Here is a 21008-nt window from a genome sequence, read left to right on the forward strand (position 1 = left end):
ATGTTTCCGTTTAAGTTTAGGAATTTCATGATGTTTAGAAGTTCATGTTGAAGTCTTACATTTTGGTATCAAAGCCATGTTCTTTGATCATGGCTTCATTTTCGTTGAGAAAATTGAGCAACGCTCTATGCGTATGCTCTGCGGTAGAAGCCCTCGTCAGCACTGCAAAACCCACAAGTAGTGTAAGCATCAGCATTAGGAAGGTTCTCAGAAGAGCGGAGCCAGGTTGGGAGCGTTGTTTTCTGTATTCTGCGATAATCTCGACCGTGTCGTGTGCGCGCTAGAGCATTGACTGTGTTCTCTACGTGCGTCACTCGGCGGTTCGCTCTTCTAGCACCGTGCATCGGAATGCGCAAGGTGGCTCGGGATGCGCCAACTTGAAACAAACCTCCCGTCAATGGTATTTAAAATTTTATGATTTTATTTCTTTATTTGGTTTTACGGGGAATATCATAGATCAATGTATATACCATAAAGTCAGTGGGAGCAAAATAATTTTCTTAGTCTTATATGGAGATGATATTCTACTTGCTTCAAGTGATGTAGGTTTACTTCATGAGATTAAACGATTTCTCTCAAAGAAATTTGATATGAAAGATATGGGCGAAGCATTTTATGTCATAGGCACAAAGATTGATAGAGACAGATCCCAAGGGACATTAGGATTTTCTCAAAAAGCCTATATCAACAAAATCTAGAAAGATATCGTATGAATAATTGTTCATCTGGTGTTGCACCTATTGTCAAAGGTGACAAATTAAATTTGGAACAAGGTCCACGAAATAATTTAGAGAGGGAACAAATGAAAAATATTCCATATGTTTCCATAGTTGGTAGTTTAATGTATGTTCAAGTTTACACAAAACTTGACATACCATATGCAGTGGGAATGTTGGGCAGATATCAAAGTAATTCCGATTTGGACCATTGGAAAGCTGCAAAGAAAGTCATGCGATACTTGAAGGGGACTAAAGACTACAAGCTTATGTACAAACGATCTGATCATCTAGAAGTGATTGGATATTCAGACTTTGATTTTGCTGGTTGCCTTGATTCGAGAAAGTCGACATCAAAATATGTCTTCTTATTAGTTGGAGGCGGCGGCATTTATTGGAGAAGTGCAAAAAAATCTTTGATTGCTACTTCTACCATAGAAGTAGAGTTTGTAGCATATTTTGAAGTGTTATCATGTGCTATATGGTTGAGGAGTTTTATTTCAAGGCTTGAAATTGTTGACACAATTTCTATGCCATTAAGGATATTTTATGATAATTCTGCATGAGAGTTTTAGCCAAGAACAATAAGAGCAGAAGTTGTTGTAAGCATATTGACATAAAGTTTTTAGTTATTTGAGAACATGGCAAAATAAAAAAGTGGTTGTGGAATACATCAGCACTGGATTAATGATTATTGATCCGTTGATAAAAGGTCTACCACCCGTTGCTTATAAGGGACATGTTGAACATATGGGACTCAATTTTATTATGTAATTTATGTAATTGAGATTCCCTTTATGTTTGTATTGTAATTTGTAAATGAAAAAAAAAAGTCCATTAAGTTTATTTTTTGTCTTCACTTATTTGGTTGTATACATAAAATTTAGAAAATGACAATGTATGATGATCCTAAATGAGCATTTGGAAGTTCATTCATAAAGAAATGTGCCACATAAGGTTCTTATTCAAAGGAGACAGTTGCATTGTAATACGTGAAAGGTAATTCTTGCTCTAAAGGACTTACCGTCACGATTCATGTAATTTAATCTTCTTTGTTTCTGTATAAGGATATTATATCCATGGCAAACATTCTTGAAGATGTATCAATATTCAATGATACATATTAAGTATGCGAATGGGTCAAGTGGGAGAATGTAAGTCAGTTTCCATAACTGACCCATTCACTGGGTGGTTTCCCTGGGTAAATGGTGGTTGTCGGTTGTAACTGGTAACAATTACAACTCTTGATGGAAAAGAGGAGTCTAAGAAATGGTCGGGTCTAGTAGAGTATGCCCGGACGTTGCCATTGACAAGCATCTGAAATAGATGAGATGCTCCGATCTCCAGTAATTGATCGCCATGACAGGAGGTATGTTTCCGTTTAAGTTTATGAATTTCATGATGTTTAGAAGTTCGTGTTGAAGTCTTACATCCTGATCATTCCAAACTTGGTATCATTCCAATTCACCAGCAATCATTCCCAGTATCTGGCTCGTCTTCATTCCAATAATCGCAATCATGTTCAAAAATTCAAGGTGAAGATTGCTAGAAGATTGTTGGCATGAGAATTTTTCTATTGTACGCTGGCATTGCTGTTGTCTATTTTTCATCCAAAGTGGAAGTTTCGTCGTCATTTCTTGCTTATTTTTTGCTGTCTCTGGCCAATCTTGTTGGATCTATTTATTTCTGGAAAAACTACTACTGATTTCTCACAAGTATTACATCTCTCCCGCTCTGCTTGACAATCACCAACGATGCTTCAGGAAGAGAAAGACGTCTATTTACTGGTGATTTGTTTCATACGCTGCTTATTATTTTCACTTAAGTCGGTGGCCACAATGATGTCTCTCTGCTTGGCCTAATTGTCATCCAAGATCTCGCGCTGTTGTCCCACTCTATTCGGAAGTAATCGAGGAAGATGAAGGAATATTTTTGGATTAAAATCTACTAAGATAGTTAGCGTGATTTTAATCTAGCACTGGTTCTACCAACTTGGACCAGACCTTGCCGAGTTAACTCAACAAACCAACGACCCGAGTGTGGCTTACTACTTCTGTCTCGTTTGGGTTAACTCGAGCCAACTCGGTCCAGGTTAGCTCGGTCGGGTCAACTTGCTTATTGCCTCTGTTATAAGGGTCTGGGTCCCGAGTTCTATAGTGATTTCTTTCACGACTCGACTATATTGGTCTACTACTTGCCTTGGCTTGGCTCGACCCGGTCCCTTGGCTTTGGTGTGATATTATCTTGAATTAATTGACAACTTATTCCATGGTTAACGTATTATTTGGTGCACAACCTTTTGATGGACTCACAACAGATTATTTTATGGGCCATTTTTCAGGATTTTCATAATTTGATACATGTTATTTGGGTCCATACCCATTTCACCTGTTGCTATTCTGTCTCTAAGATTGAGACATTATTATTAAAGAAAACTTCTCAGTTGCTAACTATTGTCAGCATTGGTTATTCTGATGAAGAAGAAAGAACATGGCGGCCCCAAAATATTATCTTTCAGTGATTTCCCTTTACCCTTTTATTTGGAAGTTTTACTCCTACCATTTGAGAGTCAATGCCTTATATTGACATAGTGATGGGGGAGTTTATTACTACACTTTCGAACACTGCTTATAGAACCACTATCTACAGAGGATAAGAGTGTGCCCAACATCCAATGTGAGTCAAGACTATTATTCACCCAAGAGGTGCTTTATGAGCTACCTTGAGAAAGTGGCTAGACTCAATGCCCCCCAGTAGGGCCACTTTTTTCACCTGTGAAATTGAGCATAAAATATTTTTTACTACGACCATTTGATTGGAGTATGGAGCTTTGTCTTACGACTATGAGTGATTTTACTCTCTTATATTATGCTAGTTGTGTCTCTTGGTAAAGAACAAAGAGACAACCAACTTGAGGGAGAGTTGGAAGATATGATGGACAATCATTTTATACAGGAATATTCCATACACCATTTACAGCAAGCTGAGCGTTCATGATGTTCTCTCACCCCTAACTTAAGGGAGAGTGTTGGAAGATAGGCCCAAACCCACACGACCAAGGAATATGCACACATCCAAGAGAGGTGAAAGATGGGCTTAAACCCACAGACCAAGGTGAAGGTCATAGGCACGTACAATGATGTCATGATGGTAAATAAAGAGTCATCTCATAAAGATGATATTGATGTAATTAGTTTAAGTTTTATGGGTATTATTACAATATTATAATCTTATTTATTTATAAATTGAGCTTCAGGAGGAGGGTTAGGACACAAGTCATAACCTCTTTCTTCCTGCTGTTTTCTTCCCAATACGTCGTCTCTTCTTTTCTCTATGACCTAATCCACGGAGTCTTGAAAATCAACACACTTCTTCATTCTTTCTCTTCTTCTCCTTCTCTCTTATTCTCTTACCATTAGCCTCTATAATGGATTGAACCCTAGAATCTAATAGGGATGTAGCACTTCTTCCTACCAATCCTTGACGACTTCATAAATCAACCACCAAAACCGTTACATCCAACAATGGTTTTGTAGTCTTTTGAAGCATGGAGAACGGACATTATGTCAGGAAGTATCGGGGCCAGCACCAGAGAGGTGGGCCCTTGATACTCTCTCAGTGTTTCGCATGTGCTACACGCAAGGGAAATTTGAGTTTCCCTCCCGTTGGAGATTGGGATCTCTCATCGGGATTTACCGAGATGGTGCTGACAGACCATCTGAGCCTCGACCATTGCAGTGGTAGGTGAGTTCTATCGGAACTCCTGTCGCCGGGAGACAGAGCTCTCGGAGAGAAGAGCTCGGCGGAAATGAGGAAGCTCCAGAGGGCTGAGAGGCGACCCTCGGACCAGGAGCAGCTTGGGACGAGCGTCGCTGGTGCCAGAGAGAGAGCCCTGCAGAGAGCGGACCCGGCGGAGAGAGGTCTCGCCGTCCCCGATGACAGAGAGAGGCTCGGGATTCACAGAGAAGGATCTCTATGAGAAACGCTTGGTCCAGGAAGTGAGAGAGCTCGTCGGGACGAGCGGTATTCGTTGCCAAAGCAGAGAACAGAGTTGCTGTTGCCGTAGCCGGAGCTCGGGACTTACAAAACGCGAGATGCGTTGAGGTAAGTGATTTATTCTCCCGTTGGGACTGATAGAGTGAGAGCCAGAGAGTGGGAGCCCCAATACTGGCTAGAGAGAGGAGCTCAGATGACACCACTGCCGGAAAGCAGTGGGAGCTTGGGACTCTCGGTACCAGAAGACAGGGGGTTCGGATTACCATTGACGCCGCCAGTGCCGTCATCGATTCTGTTGCAGTAGAGAGGCGAGCCGTAGAGGCGTCGCCATTGCCACAAAGAGGAGGCGAGCCACAGAGGCTCGCCATCACCGAAGAGGAGAGGAACCGTAGAGATTCGCCGTCCCTGGAGAGGAGAGAGCCGCAGAGGCTCGTCGTTGCCAGAGCTGCTGGGCGACGCTGTTCTGGTGAGAAGAAGCAGAGACTCTCTCGGGACTGAGAGACCTCCAGCGTCGTTCAGAGTGATGCAGCGGAAGCAGAGGAGGAGCTCGGGCTCGGCGCTGTTGCCGTCGCCGGAGCTCGGAACTCCAATGCCGTTGCCGGAAAACCAAGAGACAGTGGGACTCTCGGTGTTGCCGTGGCAGGCAGAGAGGCGCCGTTCCAGATATTGCTGTGAGATACAGCAGAGGCACCGTTCCAGACGCTGCTGTGAGATACAGTACATGCGTTGTGAGCATTGCCGTGCGACGTCGTTGCCGTCGCTGGAAGAGAGGGTCTCCGCAGGAAGACGAGTCTAGAGCTTCGGTCTTGGCAGGAAGACGAAGCAGTGAGCTTCGGTCTTACCAAGAAGACAAAGCAGTAAGCTTTGGTCTCACCGGGACTCGCCGGTGCCGAAAGAGAGGATATGCTTAGATCAGGGCAGAGCCGTGGAGGCTCGCCATTGGCAGGGGCTAGAGTCGTAGACTCGCCCGTTGCCGTTGAGGCTAGAGTCGTAGACTCGCCGTTGAGGCTGGAGTCGTAGACTCGCCCGTTGCCAGAGACTGGAGTCGTAGACTCGTCCGTTGCCATTGAGGTTGGAGTCGTAGACTTGCCGTTGAGGTTGGAGTCGTAGACTCACCCAGTTGCCAGAGGTTAGAGTCGTAGACTCGCCATTGAGGCTGGAGTCGTAGACTCGCCCGTTGCCAGAGACTGGAGTCGTAGACTCGCCGTTGAGGCTGGAGTCATAGACTCGTCCGATGCCAGAGGTTGGAGTCGTAGACTCGCCGTTGCCCGAGGTAGAGTCGTGGACTCATCGGTGTCAGAGGGCAGATTCCAGTGGGAGTCATTGCAGCTGGGAATCCTTCCAGTGGCTGCAGGCAGATGCAGTAGGGAGGCCTTCCAGTTGTTGCAGGCAGAGGCAGAGGCAGCAGTTGCTACAGAGGTAGAGGCAGAGGTAGCAGTTGCTATAGAGGCAGAGGCAGAGGTAGCAGTTGCTACAGAGGAAGAGGTAGAGGCAACAGTGGTTGTAGGCAGAGACTGCTACAGTGAGGTTTTCCAGGTGTTACTAGTAGAGATAACAGGGAGTCGTCGCAGCTGAGAGACAGTGGGACGACGCTGCTACTGTAACAGAGAAACCTCTTTATTGTACTGTAATCCTCAAACTGATTTGAAATGAAATCCTCTAAAGCTCCTGTGGATGTAGGCAATTTGCTGAACCACGTAAAATATTGTGTTGTGCATGATAACTTGTTTCTTTATGATCGTTTTTCCCTAACACATTATAGGTCCTATAACTCCAAATTCATCAAGAAATAATCAATGTATATTGGCAGCTATAGACTATTTCTTCAAATGGGTTAAAACAACACTTTTTTGAGCAATCAAAGCCAAAACAATCATTAACTTCATGAGAACGCATCTCATCTAGCGATATGGTGTGACATGATACACAGTGACAAATAATGGCACCCTTTTTAGGAACAAAGTAATGGATAGGTTCTATGAAAAAATCACATGGCGAGCCTGCTACAAGATTAGAAATATTGGTTTGTGCTTCAATAAGCTTCATAGAATATCTTACTCACACTTTGGTGGCTTTCAAACAAGTGTTAACCTCTTCCTCTACTGGTTACCAGTGAACCACGCCAATGAACTACTTGTACAAGAGCCTAAGGGGTTTCAATCACCTCTTCCATAGGTTGTCTATTGATCTCGATCTCAACTTCATCGTGCACAACACTTCGTTGAACTTTTTGCTCCCACCTCCTTCTAGTGGGCATTAGTGGTTGCATTGCTAACAGGTTGAGTTGGTGTCGCCTTGGCCGGTTGATCAGAACACTGAGCATCATCAAGAGGTGCTTGAACGCCTTTAGAACTAGTGGGGCTTCTTCTTCGCTTTAACTTTTAGTCGAACCTTTTTGGCTGAATGCATGATTGCATCACTTAGGGGGAACCATGGTATTGTGCAAATTGTGTTTGATGTTTCCCTTTTAGTTTCGAGTCCTGAATCTGGGCCCCAATTATAAAATTTCACTTTGACATGTCCTGTGCGCACTCAACAAGAAGATGCCTTCACTCTGGTTCTGGAATTTGTTCGTTTAATTCCATGGATGTAGATAGACTGAAACTGGTATATCAAATCTCGTACCGGATCGTATCTGGGATTCAATTCAAGTGCTCTAGTCCAAAACGCCCTCCGCGACTGCGGATGCAACTTGTTGTTAATCAATCTATTTGGATCATCTGTCACGTCTGATTTGTCCGTTCTGGAGTCTCCGCAGACTCGCTGGGTCTTACAGCACGGAGACGAACTGAGTCCAGCTGTAATGAACCGAGTCTTTTTGTTTATGAAATGGAGCGATTTCTGGGCGACTTGGAGACCCGGGGGGTTGTCGTCTCGGACGTGCTATCTACGAAGGCTGAGACGATAGGGTTGGAGGAGTTAGGAGTAGAAGAAGAAAGAAGAAGAAGAGGAGGTCGAAAGGATGTTGTACGTGGGTGTCGGAGACAACAGCGTCTTTTCTGTGCCTCGTATTGGGGTAAGCCCACTCGTCCAAGCAAACGATCAACTGGCGCTTCGGCTCCCGCTCACGCCCACGGCTGACGGACTCCTCCCGACCGCCTTCCGTACAACCGGCACTTGACGTCATGCTTCACACGACCGCGCTTTTGCAGTTCATACTTACAGTCACGCCTCTATTCCCGCTGCGTCTTTTTCTTACTTCTTCGTTTCTCCCACACGTGACTCATTTTTATTTTTATTTTTTCCATATTTTTTCAGAATTTATTCTTCCTTTCTTAGTAAAAAAAAAAAGATAAAATCACTTGAAATTACTATTTGAAATCGGCGTCTCACGGGCTTCTTATGTTATTTCTTTCTCCTGACAAATTAATGTTATAGTCTTTAATTCGTCACCTCAGTACATACGTCAGCCGGTTCACAGTTTGACCGCAAGATGACTCGTTCACTCCAGTAGTATTTTCGAAAATTTCAGTTCCAGTGCCGCATCTGTCAGTGACAAAGCTTCAGTGTAGCTTATGGTCAATCGTGTACAGCCACGTGGCATAAACTATCTGTTCAGGAGATCCTTCGGCTTTGTAAATTAAAGCAGCAGCGTGGGTAGTTATTCCTTCAGGCGGCCGGAACAAGTCGTATTCAGTCGTGGCAATTTTGAAATTTGAAGAAAAAGCAAGGGCGGTTGTTCTCTTCGTGTTCCGGTTTGGAAGATATTCCTGCTTTTACAAGAGAACTTCTGTGTGTAGGGAGAGGGAACCACGCTCTGTGCGCCCACTCTCCATCAGCGAGACTCTGAGCTCTTCGCCGTTCGATGTAACGGAGACTGAACTTGGGATTTTTCTGCGTCGAATTCCTCCTGTTTGTGTGTGGGAGTTTTCCTTGCGACGAGAGTTGTAGGATCAACTCGTTTCATTTGTGAAGGTAACAAGGTTTGAATTTATGGGTTTTGGTTTCCGATCGAGATCAGGCTAGTTTTCTGCTTCCTTCACTATAATTTCTGGTTCCCATTTCTGGAGGATCTGCACTCTCATAGGCTTTGTTTTGATTTCAGTTGAGTAGATCAGAATCTCTCTCACCAGAAAGTTTTTTCTCCTTTTTCTATTTGTTCTATTTTTTTCGTGAAAAGAGTCGGAAACTGTTGATTTTATTGCAAGATCCGTTTCTTCCTGAAAATCATCGTTTTCTCTTTTGTTGCTTCTTTTCTGGGTTTACGGAACTGTGTCGATGGCTGTTCTCTTGCCGGAATTTCAATTTTTTTTTGTATTATATCCCTAGTTCTCGTATTTTTAATTAGTTTCCTTTTAATTTATTCTTGCAGTCGTTGATTTATGGGTACCTTTAGAGCTCCTCCTACTGTTAAGGGCCTCAAGGGCTGCACTAACATGGAAGAAAAACTTTTTCCAATTTCTTAGGGAGGAATGCTAGAAGCCTATGTGACTGAGTTAAAAGTCTAGGAAGAGGGAACACCGGAAAATGAGCTGTTGATTCTTCTTGTGTAGTCAACAACATCTTTATTTTCTGTAAGCGTATTTACCTTCTGGTTGCGATTTTCGTTCTTCTTTCATTCTTCCGGTGGTCTTTCTCTAACAACAGTAGGGCTTCATTTCCATTTCTTGTTTGCTTATTTCTTTTCTTTTCTTTTCTCTTTTCTGTTTTTTTTTTCCCTTTTTCCCTTCTTTTGTTATGTTCTGAAGTGCATCGCGTGAGTTCTTTGCTGCTATCAGTCATATTCTTACATTGTGCAGTGCCTCAAATACGATTTAGTTATCTTCAGTTTTGGTTTGTCTTTTCTTCTAATGTACGTATTTTGTTCGCATTGTTCCTTCTTCGCTGGCTTTCATCGTCTGTTCCCCGTCACAGCCATGTAGCTCAAACGGACTCACAGGAGCGTGGTGGTGGCAAAAAGGGTTCGTGCTCGAATATCTGAGAGATGTCACTCTAGCGTCCACAAGTTGAAGCAGCTAGCTACTTGTCTTCTTTTGGAAGAAGGTAAGTATAGACACACACATACACTCACATATAGATGAAGCTGCTTAGTGAGATTTGACGTGGTGATCATTAGAGCCCATGTCAGAGAGGTTTAACGGAGAAGCATGTTTGTTCGCAGCCACGGGCTTGAAGAAATCAATGCTTGGGATGAGCAGTTTTGGGGCGGAATCCCATGTTGCACAGCAAAGCCGACGAGACAAACTGAGGGTCCAGCAAAACTCAAACCAAACTAACAATATTCAAGAGCTACCGGGTCATCTTCTCCATCAGTCGCGAGAGTCGTTACTGAGCCCGGATGTTGTTCAAGTCCGGAACAGTCGAAACTGCGATCTGTTGCACGATCCCATTGCGATGTTGTCCTCTGATGTGCTCGACTTCGCATCGAGTGCCCACCTTCTGCTGCCTCACAAGGAGGTGGTCTCGCATCAGGATCGGTCCGTCAGGCCGGAGGCGGCCCCTTTTGGGAGTCCGTCGGAGCTCCATTCCTCCAAGGCTGGTGAGGCGCAAGGGTCGAATTATTGGAGTACGAATTATTCGAGTGGGTCAGCAAGTAATGTCTGCAATCAAAGTCCTTTAGTTGTTGGTAGCATAGTTCCTGGAAATATTAAGGAAAATAGTATCTTTGCAGCTGCTTCTTGTTTGAAGCCAGGCCAGAGTGGGTACCAGGATGTTCAGGATTCCTTGAACAACCCACCTAGTGAGCTTTCAAATCAAGAACACAAGCAGTTGGGGGAGATCTGTTTCAGCTCCCCATCTTTTTACCAGAATGCCCTTCAGGAAGTTGTCACGTCCACTAGCGTTGGTAGCCAAGGATTCGAAATGCCTGCCTTGCTTCATCCCAACGCTAGGGAATGCGGTCATGGGTCGTGGAATGGTGCAGGCAATGAGCTGGTGCTTCTTCCCAGCTACGGAACTGCTCATCCTACATCTTCGAGGCTCAGTAACGCAGGGCAATGGAAGAACAGGAACATGGACAACAGTTACAGTGGTGGAGGAGGCTTTCTTGCAAACAGAAGTGATGCAAGTTTTGGAACCATGGGGAGCACTGATAATTCAGCTCAAGGACTTTCGCTGTCACTCTCATCCCATCAACCTTCCGAACTGAATGCTACCCAGCTTGAAGGTAGGTTTGGATCTGCATCCGAGGCTTCCTCGTCAAGAGGCGGAATTTTCCATTCTTTTCAGGACTCGAAGAGTATTCATGATGTCGGGTCCTATGGCTTGTATTCGAAAAATGTTGTTGGTGGCCGGAAATTTTTTGGGAACTCGATTCAGAGCGTCGTGACTCCTTCGATGGATGTCCGGCGGGCTGCAGGCCCGCTTGGACCCTTCACAGGATATGCCACAATCTTGAAGAGCTCGAAGTTCTTGAAGCCCGCTCGGCAACTCTTGGATGAACTCAGCTGCATTTCTGGGTCGAAGCTCGTCAAAGCAACTGAAACGTCTGAGAGGGGTTCCGGGGAAGCTAGCACCTCCAGTGACGTCTTTAATGTCGATAATGAGGTTGGTGGGTTAAGTGGGTCCTCAGGTGGGTCTGGTTCTACTCCTTTTTACAGCTCAACGGAAACTTGCACTGATGTTGGAGGTAGTAATGCTGTTTACCAAGGTTTCAGGCCTGAGTTTCAGAGGAAGAAAGCAAAGCTCAAGAGCATGCAAGAAGAGGTTTGTAGATATTCAGTTTCCAGTCATTTATTATCTTTTTTTTTTTATGAAATTCATTTGCATTAATAATAATCCAAGTTGTTTTTAATTGTTTAAAAAAATTGAATGATAAAATAGAGATTGTAGTATCTTGTACTATTCTATTATATCATGTTAATATAATATAATATAATATATATTATATTATATTGCTTATATTTATGAATATTACTCAGTTTAAGGAATAATTTTTTTATTTTTCATTTGGCTATAGGGTTATGAGTCTTAAGTTATGCCATATGTTTACCATGCTGACTAATCCTTTAGGTAAAGAATCTAAATGTAGTACTTGTTTGCAAACCCAGTTCTAACATATGCAAGTTTGAGTTTGGCTTGATGCCAACCCTATTGCCAATCGATCTATTCGTTGCCGTTGTCTTGCCTATCTAATAACGTGAATTAAAATTAATTTTTTTTTTTATGGAGTGGTGAAGTGTGATAAATAAAAGATAAAATTAGCTGGCTAGTTTCCTAACTTGGTGAAATTAAGTAAGCTTTTAGGGTTGGAGGCCAAGGATGGTCAATATTAGTGTGCATGCAATTGAAATATTACTTTCAACTGCTTAAAACTGTGCCTTTCTATTCCAGTAAAATATATAAGATTAGATGCACAAAGAAATTGTTTTAGGTTGCTGAATTGGTACTAATAGAAGCTTTCAACTAGTTATTAATGCCCTTAAGGTTGTTGTATAACGTGTATTAGATTGCATGCAGCTGGAGCTGTTGGTTGAAAGAGTACCGTTCTCATATTTGAGAGATGGTTCGGTTAAAAAATATCAGGTGATTGGAAGGTGCGGAGAGCTCCAAGAGAAAAGCTTGGAGGATTCTATAGGTTCTTTTGTACAATGAATGCCTCTTTACCTGTTTGCAAAACTTTCGTATGAGAAATTCTAGCATATATGGGGTGCCTTAATTGAGGTAGTGTCACATTGCTTGATGTGTTGATTGTTAAGAAATAGTCCCACATAGATTAGTGAGTACAAATATCTTAACTTCATTATTTGGGAAAGAGGTTTCCTAAGTTGGCTAGTCATTTTAGGATAAACCTTGGATCTAACTTAACATGGTATCAAAGTATATACTCATATGTGGGTCTTTACCCAAATTATCCACTTGTAGAGACATAAAAGAGGGTGCTTACACGTAAGGGGGAATACTAAAGAATAGTCCTACATAGATTAGTGAGTACAAAGATCTTAAACTTGTTAATTGGGAAATAGGTTTTCTAAGTTAGTTAGTCATTTTATGATGGGTCTTGGACCCAACTTCACACTGATGTTGGTCACAGGTTTGGTACTTATATATCTTATGAACATGGATTAAAGCATTTGGGTTCCAAATGTATGCAGGTGCCTTAACAAGTACTATGTATTAAACATTAAAAGGGATTCCAATGAGGAAGTCGGTACCAATACCGTGAGCTTTTGATTTGGGAAGTGAGAAAAAAGATGTATGTGGGTTATTGTTGATTTACTTATGGATACTCTGCGTGGTAAATATGCATTGTCGAAGTTCTGGTCTGGATATTTACTCTGTTGTAAAGCAGCACTGTTAAGGGGATGGTAAAATAGAGCGGCTCACTAAGTGTGCTTTCGGTTCCATATTTGGTTGTTTTGTTCTCACTTAGTATGCTCTTCTCTCAACCAAATAAGAAGAAAAGCTGCTAAACATGATTAAACTGATTGCAAATGGCCATTCAGAACGGAATAGTGTTTCAAAGCTTAGATAATGGTTTTACATGTGGAACCGTCTGTCAAGAACATTTCTGTTGTTTTTATGTTGATTTCTCTTTTGACAGTATATAACATTTTCGCTTAATTTTCTTCTTGTAAAGTGTAAATATTGTGTTTAACATTTAATGGTGATTTTGCTCATGTATTAAAAACTCTCTTTGCTGAAGGTTGGGAGAAGATACAAACAGTACCACCAGCAGATGCAAATGGTGATATCCTCCTTTGATTCGGTAGCTGGCCTCAGTGCAGCAACTCCTTACATCTCCTTTGCTCTCAAGTCAGTGTCCAAGCACTTCCGAACCCTGAAACATGCAATTTCAGAGCAGATTAGGAATGTAAGTAAGGCCTTGGGGGAAGAGGTAATATCTGTTGCCCTCAACAATGATGATATAGCCATGCAAAAGCTGAGATTTTTCGAACACAGCTTTCGAAAGCACAAGGTTAGCGACAATCTAGCTTTCATGGAGCATCAGCAGCCTGTCTGGAGGCCTCAAAGAGGCCTCCCCGAGCGTGCAGTAGCGGTTCTCAGAGCTTGGCTCTTTGAGCACTTCCTTCATCCGTAAAATCTCCCTCTCTCTCTCTCTCTCTCTCTCTCTCTCTCTCTGTAACATGCTGCAGTTGCTCAATCCTGCACAAATTTATATAAAATTTTTGGTTGCTATTCTGCAGGTACCCAACTGACACTGACAAGCATACACTAGCAGCTCAAACGGGTCTCTCTAGAAATCAGGTGCATCAACATTGTCACTTCAACTATCTGTTCATTTTCTCAGAAATCTCTTGGTTTGTCATGGGGAGACTTTTTCCTATTCTGGGCACCTTTAAAGCTTCTATAAGCTCAAGAGTGTCCAATGAACACGAATAATGTTTAACCATCTCTCATCTCTGCTGTCTTTCTACTTGCCGAGCAGGTATCAAACTGGTTCATCAATGCTAGGGTTAGAGTGTGGAAACCCATGGTGGAGGAAATACACATGCTTGAAACCAAGGGATCAGCAGAAATGGAGCTCAACAGTGTCAAGACTGATGGGAAGGCTGCAGCAAAAAAGGCAGGAGGGCCAAGCATGAATCAACCCAATGCGCCTGTGGGTGCTGCAATTGCCCAGAAACAATCTCTTGACATCTCCCAGAACAAGTCCAATTTAAATCAGTGGCACCCAGAAAAACGATCAAAGATGGAAGAGTGCCAAATATCAGCTTCTGTTGACAGTGGAAGGATGGGTTTCATGCCTTATCCAAGTGGGATGGAGATTATAGGGCCTGGAGCGGTGTCACTGACATTAGGACTGAGGCATAGTGCAGAAACCATGCAACTGCAGCAGCAGCAGGAACAACAGCTGAGACAACTGGAAGGCCATCATCTCGTCCATGATTTTACTGGTTAGTGAAACCATGCTAGTGTTGGGATTAAATGTTCAAACGTCTGGGAGAAAGTGATGAATGATGAACCTCCATTAACGATATAACTCGTTACCATGAGGGAGTTGGGATTGCTGAAGCCAACAATTTACTGGCTTGATGAAAGGTTTGGGTTTGGTACCCTAAACCCATTCCAGAAAAGGTGAAACATGATGAAGTAATTTCAGTTAATTCAGCCATGGTTGAGAATTTGCAAAATTGTTGTTATCTTGGGTTGACTGGCTACTGTAAATCTCTTCATGTTCAAGTTCAACAGAGTTTGATCAGGGGGAAATCTTCTTTCCCTACATTATTCATTATCATCCATCACATTTCTTCACTTAATAGTTTGCTAAAAAGGTTAATAAAATAAGATGTAAGGGGAAAACCTTATATAGGAAACAAATCTGCTAATTTTATGAAGTAAACGAGATGAAATAGGAGAAAATATCTCTTTTTACAACATTGGAAATTTTTATAATTGCTATCTTCCTTTTAGTGGAAGGTGGTGGTTTTGGTAGGTGGTCAACTTTCAACTTTTTTGTTCAGTTTAATGGTTGAGATTATTGTTAAATCTTTGATTGTTTTGTATGTTATGTGTCTAGTGGTTCTTCAGCTACAATCTATTATATGTTATGTACTTCCCTCATAACTTAGTTAATTCTAGTCAAAATTGTTATACACAAGGCACATATAACCCATAAGCAAGCATTAGAGAGAATCTTCCTACATCTTAAGAAATCTCTTGTTACATGGAAGAGTAAAAAACTGAATTTATAAAATTTGAAGTTCATCTTCATCTCTTGTTTCAAATTCATTTTGTTTATTTATATGAAATTCAATTTCATACTTGGTGTTAGTTTGGACGATATGTGTCCCAAAATAAGAAAAATATCAAAAATAAGAAAATGAGCAACTTATAATAGTATACTTAATTGAAACATAATACTTAAACCCCAAATTAAGTAAAAAAAACATGATTACAACACGAATAAGTAATTTAATGTATAATTAAAATAAATTAATAAACTAATTAATTAAATTAGATATTATATTATTTAATGATCGTAGTTTATTGTACATTAATACAATAATTACGTGAGCCAATTAACTGTGCACATGATTAATTATAAAAAATAAATAAATAAACAAGAAAATTTGATCAAATGCTAACTTTAACACACTATATTTTTACGTATTATTGCGTCGTCCGGAGGATATGCAGTACTAGAGGCGGTTGGGGCGGACAAAATTGCATCGTCCAGGGGAAAGACAGGCCGAGAATAGAATTTGCATTTTTTTTTTTTAAAATTGCATGTGTGAAACTCACATGTGAGTTCGCACGTTGTGCGGGACTGGGTGTCAAGGAGGGGAAATAATTTTCTCCCTCAACATAGGTATCCAAACTGGTATCCGGGGGGTTTAGTGTCGCGCCGGCGAGAGCGGTGGCCGGCTGATCTGACAACAACAACATGCGATGGTAGGAGGTGACGACGACGGGAGAGGGTTCAGAGCAGCTGCTCTAGCTTGGGTAAGACGAGGCGAGGGCAACGCTACGGGAGTCGACAACAACGGCGATGAGAGGCAAGGAAGGCAATGCGTAGGGGGAAGGTTTAGGTGCGGCGGCGGCGGAAGGGGCACCGGCGGCGAGAGGGAGAAGGGAGATGGAGGCCAAGAGAGGGAGAAAAAAATTTCGGAGGAAGAAGAGAGAAGGAGGAGACTGAGAGAGCGAGGGTGCAGGAGAGAGATCGAAACAAAAATCGACGAGGGCGCCAGAGTCATCTTGATGACTCGCAATATGGTGCGCAAACCAAATTCTGTTGCTTAAGCCATGGAGATAATTTTCGAAATCATCTTAGTCATCTAGATTACTTGAATTTTGGTGCTCCACTAACGACCTTAGGAGATGAATTGAGTAATGCGACTGAAGTTCATCACTTGTGTCAAGTTGACTAACCCCCCCTTAGTTGCAAAGCCAAGTGTAGAAGTTGAATATCGAGCAAAGACACATGTAGTGAGTGAAATGTTGTGGATAAGATTTTTGTTATCTGAACTTGGGTTTCTTATGACCACTCCTATGCATGTTCATTATTGCAATCAAGCTACTTGCACATTGTTTCTGTTAAGATTTACTCTGAGATTTCTTCCCTTAAAGAGAAATGATGTAAATATTCTGTAAATCCGGTGATTATGTAATCCAGTTAATCACTCATAACTCTTCCATGTATATTCTGTAAAACGGCTATTTAAGTCGATGATGTGAATGAGAAAAAATGACTGAAATTAAAGTATTATTTCGACTTGGTATCTGAACATGAGAATCCTCTCCTTCCCGTCGCTGAAGAACAGAGCTGCAACTTTGTCCAGTATTAATCTCAGAGTAGCAACTCTGTCCCGTAGCTTCCCGTCACCGAAGAACAGAGCAAAAGCTTTGTCTCGTATGAATCTCAGTCACTTCTCGTCGCCGAAGACGATCCCGTATTAATCTCAATCGCTGGTGAAACCGAAGGAGAGTGTCCGATTCAAACACGCCGAACTAGTGGAAGCCGATCCACGCCGAATAGAGTCTTCAATTAATCCTTCCGCCGTCGGTGAAACCGAAGGAGAGCTTTCGATTGAGACCCGCCGTACCAGAACTCTTTTTTTTTCGATTCGCCTGCCATCTTCGGAGAAGACAAGTTCTGCCGTAATCCTGTCAAACCCTCTCATCTTAGACAACGTTCGAAGAAAAAAAAGACAGAAGAAGAGACCGAGAAAGAATCTTACCGAGAAGGTCTTCTCACCAGACGAAACTCTACCGGGAAGATCTCCTCGCCGGACACTAGTGTTGAGAAAAAAAAAAATTCAGACGCGCGGGGAAGACAAGGTGATTTTTGATTTTTTCTTAACTTAGGTACCGGTTTTATTCTGCCTTTTTATTTTTTACTGCCGAGCGACCCAGTCTCGGACCTGACCAAAACTAGAGATCAAACTGGGTCAACAAGATAGGAAAACAGACTGGATCTGTTCTCGGACCTAATCGAAATCAAAGACCCAAACCGGATTAAACTAGTGAACAGAAAGCGGACTGGACCAATATTTTTGGGTGATCATCACCGATTTTCTTATATCATGTCGAATGAATCAAAACCAGAGCGTATTTGTACTCATTGTGGTGAGACTAGGCATACAAAGTCAAGATGTTATAAACTTACTGGGTATCCAGAATCGTGGGATCCTACTAAAACGCCTTACAAACGGAACACTAAACCAAATAATCATGCTTCTGTTGCAGTAGCATAAACCTTCACTCTGCTATAGCCGGTAATGTTTTTAATACTTCCACTCCTAGTAGAAATAGTGAATGGATAATTGATTCTGGTGTTACTGATTATATGACATTTAACAATCATCATGTTGTAATTATGAAACTATCTGAACAACATACCGTATCTACAACAAATGATACTCCCTCTCACGTTATTGGAGAAGGTTCCATCACCCTCACTGAAAATCTAAGCCTTGATTCTGTATTAATTGTTCCAACCCTCAATCATAATTTATTATTAGTGACTCAAATAACTCGCACTTTACATTGCATTGTGATTTTTTGGCCTAACCATTGTGTGTTTAAGGACATTTGAACTCGGAAGACAATTTGTTATGGTACTAGAAAGGGGAAACTCTATTACCTTGATCTGAAGCCAGAGAGTTCTCATCAGTTAGCTCAAGCATTCTCCGTGAATAAATCTACAGAAAGTGAGATTTGGTTATAGCATAAAAGGTTAGGTCACTCATCTTTTGGTTATTTAAAGAAACTGTTTCCAAAACTATTTGCTAGATTATCTGTTTTAGATTTTAAGTGTGAGGTATGTGAATTGGCGAAAAGTCATCGTGTTCCATTCCAAATAATCATGACTAGGATCCAACACCCTTTATGATTATTCACTCTGATGTGTGGGGTCCAACAAATATAGTATCTCTTAGTGATAAACGGTGGTTTGTTTCTTTTATTGATGATTACACCTGTATGACTTGGATTTGTTTAATGAAGTCAAAAAGTGAAGTTAGTTCATTGTTCAAACAATTTCATAGAATGATAGTCACTCAGTATCATTCTACAAAACAAACTCTTTGAAGTGACAATGGTGGAGAATTTGTGAATCAAAGTTTAAAAGAATATCTTGACGATCATGGTATTACTCATCAAACTACTTGTTCATACACCCCTTAGCAAAATGGGGTTGCAGAGCGAAAGAACTGCCACCTTCTTGAGGTTGTTCGTGCTTCCTTGTTTGAAGCTCATATTTCGGCTAGTTATTGGGGTGAAACCATCACAATTGTAGCTTACCTTATCAATCGAATACCCTCGAGTGTGTTACAATTTCGGACTCCCTTGAGTGTTTTTCATAAAACCATAAGTTCACCTGCTGTGCCGAATCTGCCACCTAGAGTTGTTAGGTGTGTAGCCTTTATTCACCTCCATAATGTTGGGTATACGACCAAAGTCCCACATTGGTTAGAAGTGGGGAGGGTCTTGGATATTTAAGTGTGAACACTATCTCCATTGGTATGATGCCATTTGGGGGTAAAACCCAAGAGCAAATCCATGAGGGCTTAGGCCTAAAGTGGACAATATCATACCAATGTGGAGATAGGTGGTGTCCCTAGTCCTTACAAAATGGTATTAGAGCTATGCCCCGGAGTTAGCCATGGTAGATGAATCCTCTGAATGCCGAATGAAGGTGGTAGGCCTCAAATTAGATCGCAAAGGGATTCGTGGATGTGCTCTAAGTGTGCTCCAGATTCTTCATAGACGTGTCCTAGTCCCAACATGGTGAAGAGGAGTTGATCTGGATAGACCATGCTCTCGAGACAGGTGGTACTCCATGTAAGGCATGTGCTTCCAACGCATTGGAGTAGAGAATCTGGGTTAGTAGAGAGTGGACGGATAAATGATTGTTTGAGGGGATGCTCGATGGTCCTTTGTTCGATGGGAGGATTGTTGGGTATACGACCAAAGTCCCACATTGGCTAGAAGTGGGGAGGATCTTGGATATTTAAGTATGGACATTATCTCCATTGGTATGAGGCCTTTTGGGGGTAAACCCCAATAGCAAATCCATGAGGGCTTAGGCCCAAAGCGGACAATATCATACCAATGTGGAGATAGGTGGTGTCCCTAGTCCTTACACATAAGCCATTGAGAAATAAATTGGAACCCCGAGCTCTCAAGTGTGTTTTTGTTGGTTATGCTCTACATCAGAAATATTATCGTTGTTATCATCCTCCCTCTCACAAATTGTAAGTCACTCTTGATGTGGTATTTCACGAATATAACATGTATTATTCTACTCCCGAGTCTTCAATCCAGAGGGAGAACAGGATTGAATTGAAGACCTTTAATCATCATTTGGATATCTTGGATACTACAAGTGGTAAATATTCAGATTACAGCAGTGAACATCAAAATGATACAAAATGAGCATGATTCACAGGATGGAGACAGACAAGACCAAATGGAAGTGATGCAACCAAAGTCTCAGCTGACATCTTCACAGGATAGGGACAGACAAGACCAAATGGAAGTGTTGCAAGCAGAGTCTCAGCCGACATCTTCCCCCCTTCATAATGTACCAATGGATCAATTGCCTTCTGAGTCCGAGTCCATGTCTGAGCCTTAGGTAAGTTCCGAAACTCAACTAAGAGTGTTACCTCATTGAACCACAAGAGGAAAACCTATAGTCAATTATGAACCTCTTCTCACCTCTAAATCTCAATATCCCATGCATAATATATTGTTTTATCATAGATTGCCAATGGCAAATTAAGTATTTGTGAATCAATTATCTGCTATATCTATTCCTAATTGTGTTTAGGAAGCCTTGAAAGATCCTAAGTGGAAAGAAGCCATGAATGAAGAAATGAGGTCCCTCCTAAAGAATTCAACATAGGAAGTGGTTGACCTACCTGTAGGAAAGACACCAATTGGATGCAGGTGGGTATTTACCATTAAATATAAAGCCAATAATACCATTAAAAGGTTCAAAGCAAGACTTGTCTCCAAAGGATATACTCAAACCTATAGGATCGATTATATGGAGACATTCGCACCAGTGGCCAAAGTCAACATTGTTCAGATTCTACTATCTCTGGTTGTGAATCTTGACTTGCCCTTATATCAGTTTGATGTTAAAAATGCATTTTTGCACGGAGATCTCCAAGAAGAAGTATATATGGAATTACCTCTTGCATGTATTATGCAAAACAAATGATACAAACAAGTATGTGAACTGAGAAAATCCCTATATGGTTTGAAGCTGTCTCCGAGGGCGTAGTTTGGAAGGTTCACAAATTTTATGAAATCTATCAGATACAAGCAAAGCGAGTCAGATCATACTCTCTTCCTGAAATATAACAAGGAGGCCATCACAACTCTTATCGTGTATGTTGATGATATGATAGTAACGAGGAATGATCCAGAAGAAAAGAAATCATTGCA

General features: G+C 41.8%; 2 protein-coding genes across 2 annotated transcripts; both read left to right on the forward strand.

Moving 5' to 3' along the window:
- The first annotated feature begins 709 nt into the window (after positions 1-709).
- Positions 710-1282, forward strand: LOC137938209 (secreted RxLR effector protein 161-like). Its single transcript, XM_068783200.1, has one exon. The coding sequence runs from the start codon at positions 710-712 to the stop codon at positions 1280-1282; it is 573 nt and encodes a 190-aa protein (XP_068639301.1).
- A 7181-nt stretch (positions 1283-8463) lies between these two features.
- LOC137939521 (BEL1-like homeodomain protein 8) lies at positions 8464-14846 on the forward strand. The gene is made up of 6 exons (XM_068784806.1): positions 8464-8627; positions 9567-9695; positions 9814-11357; positions 13297-13688; positions 13799-13859; positions 14041-14846. Exons 3-6 carry the CDS (start codon positions 9834-9836, stop codon positions 14512-14514), a joined length of 2451 nt encoding a protein of 816 aa, XP_068640907.1. The 5' UTR covers positions 8464-8627; positions 9567-9695; positions 9814-9833; the 3' UTR covers positions 14515-14846.
- Positions 14847-21008: the final 6162 nt, after the last annotated feature.

Source organism: Aristolochia californica, unplaced genomic scaffold (assembly GCF_029961685.1).
Source record: "Aristolochia californica isolate CCGP_79_NKW_82.1479 unplaced genomic scaffold, dmAriCali1.0.hap1 SCAF_8, whole genome shotgun sequence".
NCBI classification, from domain to species: Eukaryota; Viridiplantae; Streptophyta; class Magnoliopsida; order Piperales; family Aristolochiaceae; genus Aristolochia; species Aristolochia californica.

Excerpts from the sequence above, each read along its gene's own strand:
- LOC137939521 (XM_068784806.1), top strand. The coding sequence starts at position 9,834 with ATGCTTGGGATGAGCAGTTTTGGGGCGGAATCCCATGTTGCACAGCAA. Across the intron at positions 13,689-13,798 it reads TTTGAGCACTTCCTTCATCC|GTACCCAACTGACACTGACA; the intron begins GTAAAATCTCCC and ends GCTATTCTGCAG. Across the intron at positions 13,860-14,040 it reads CGGGTCTCTCTAGAAATCAG|GTATCAAACTGGTTCATCAA; the intron begins GTGCATCAACAT and ends CTTGCCGAGCAG.
- LOC137938209 (XM_068783200.1), top strand. The coding sequence starts at position 710 with ATGAATAATTGTTCATCTGGTGTTGCACCTATTGTCAAAGGTGACAAA.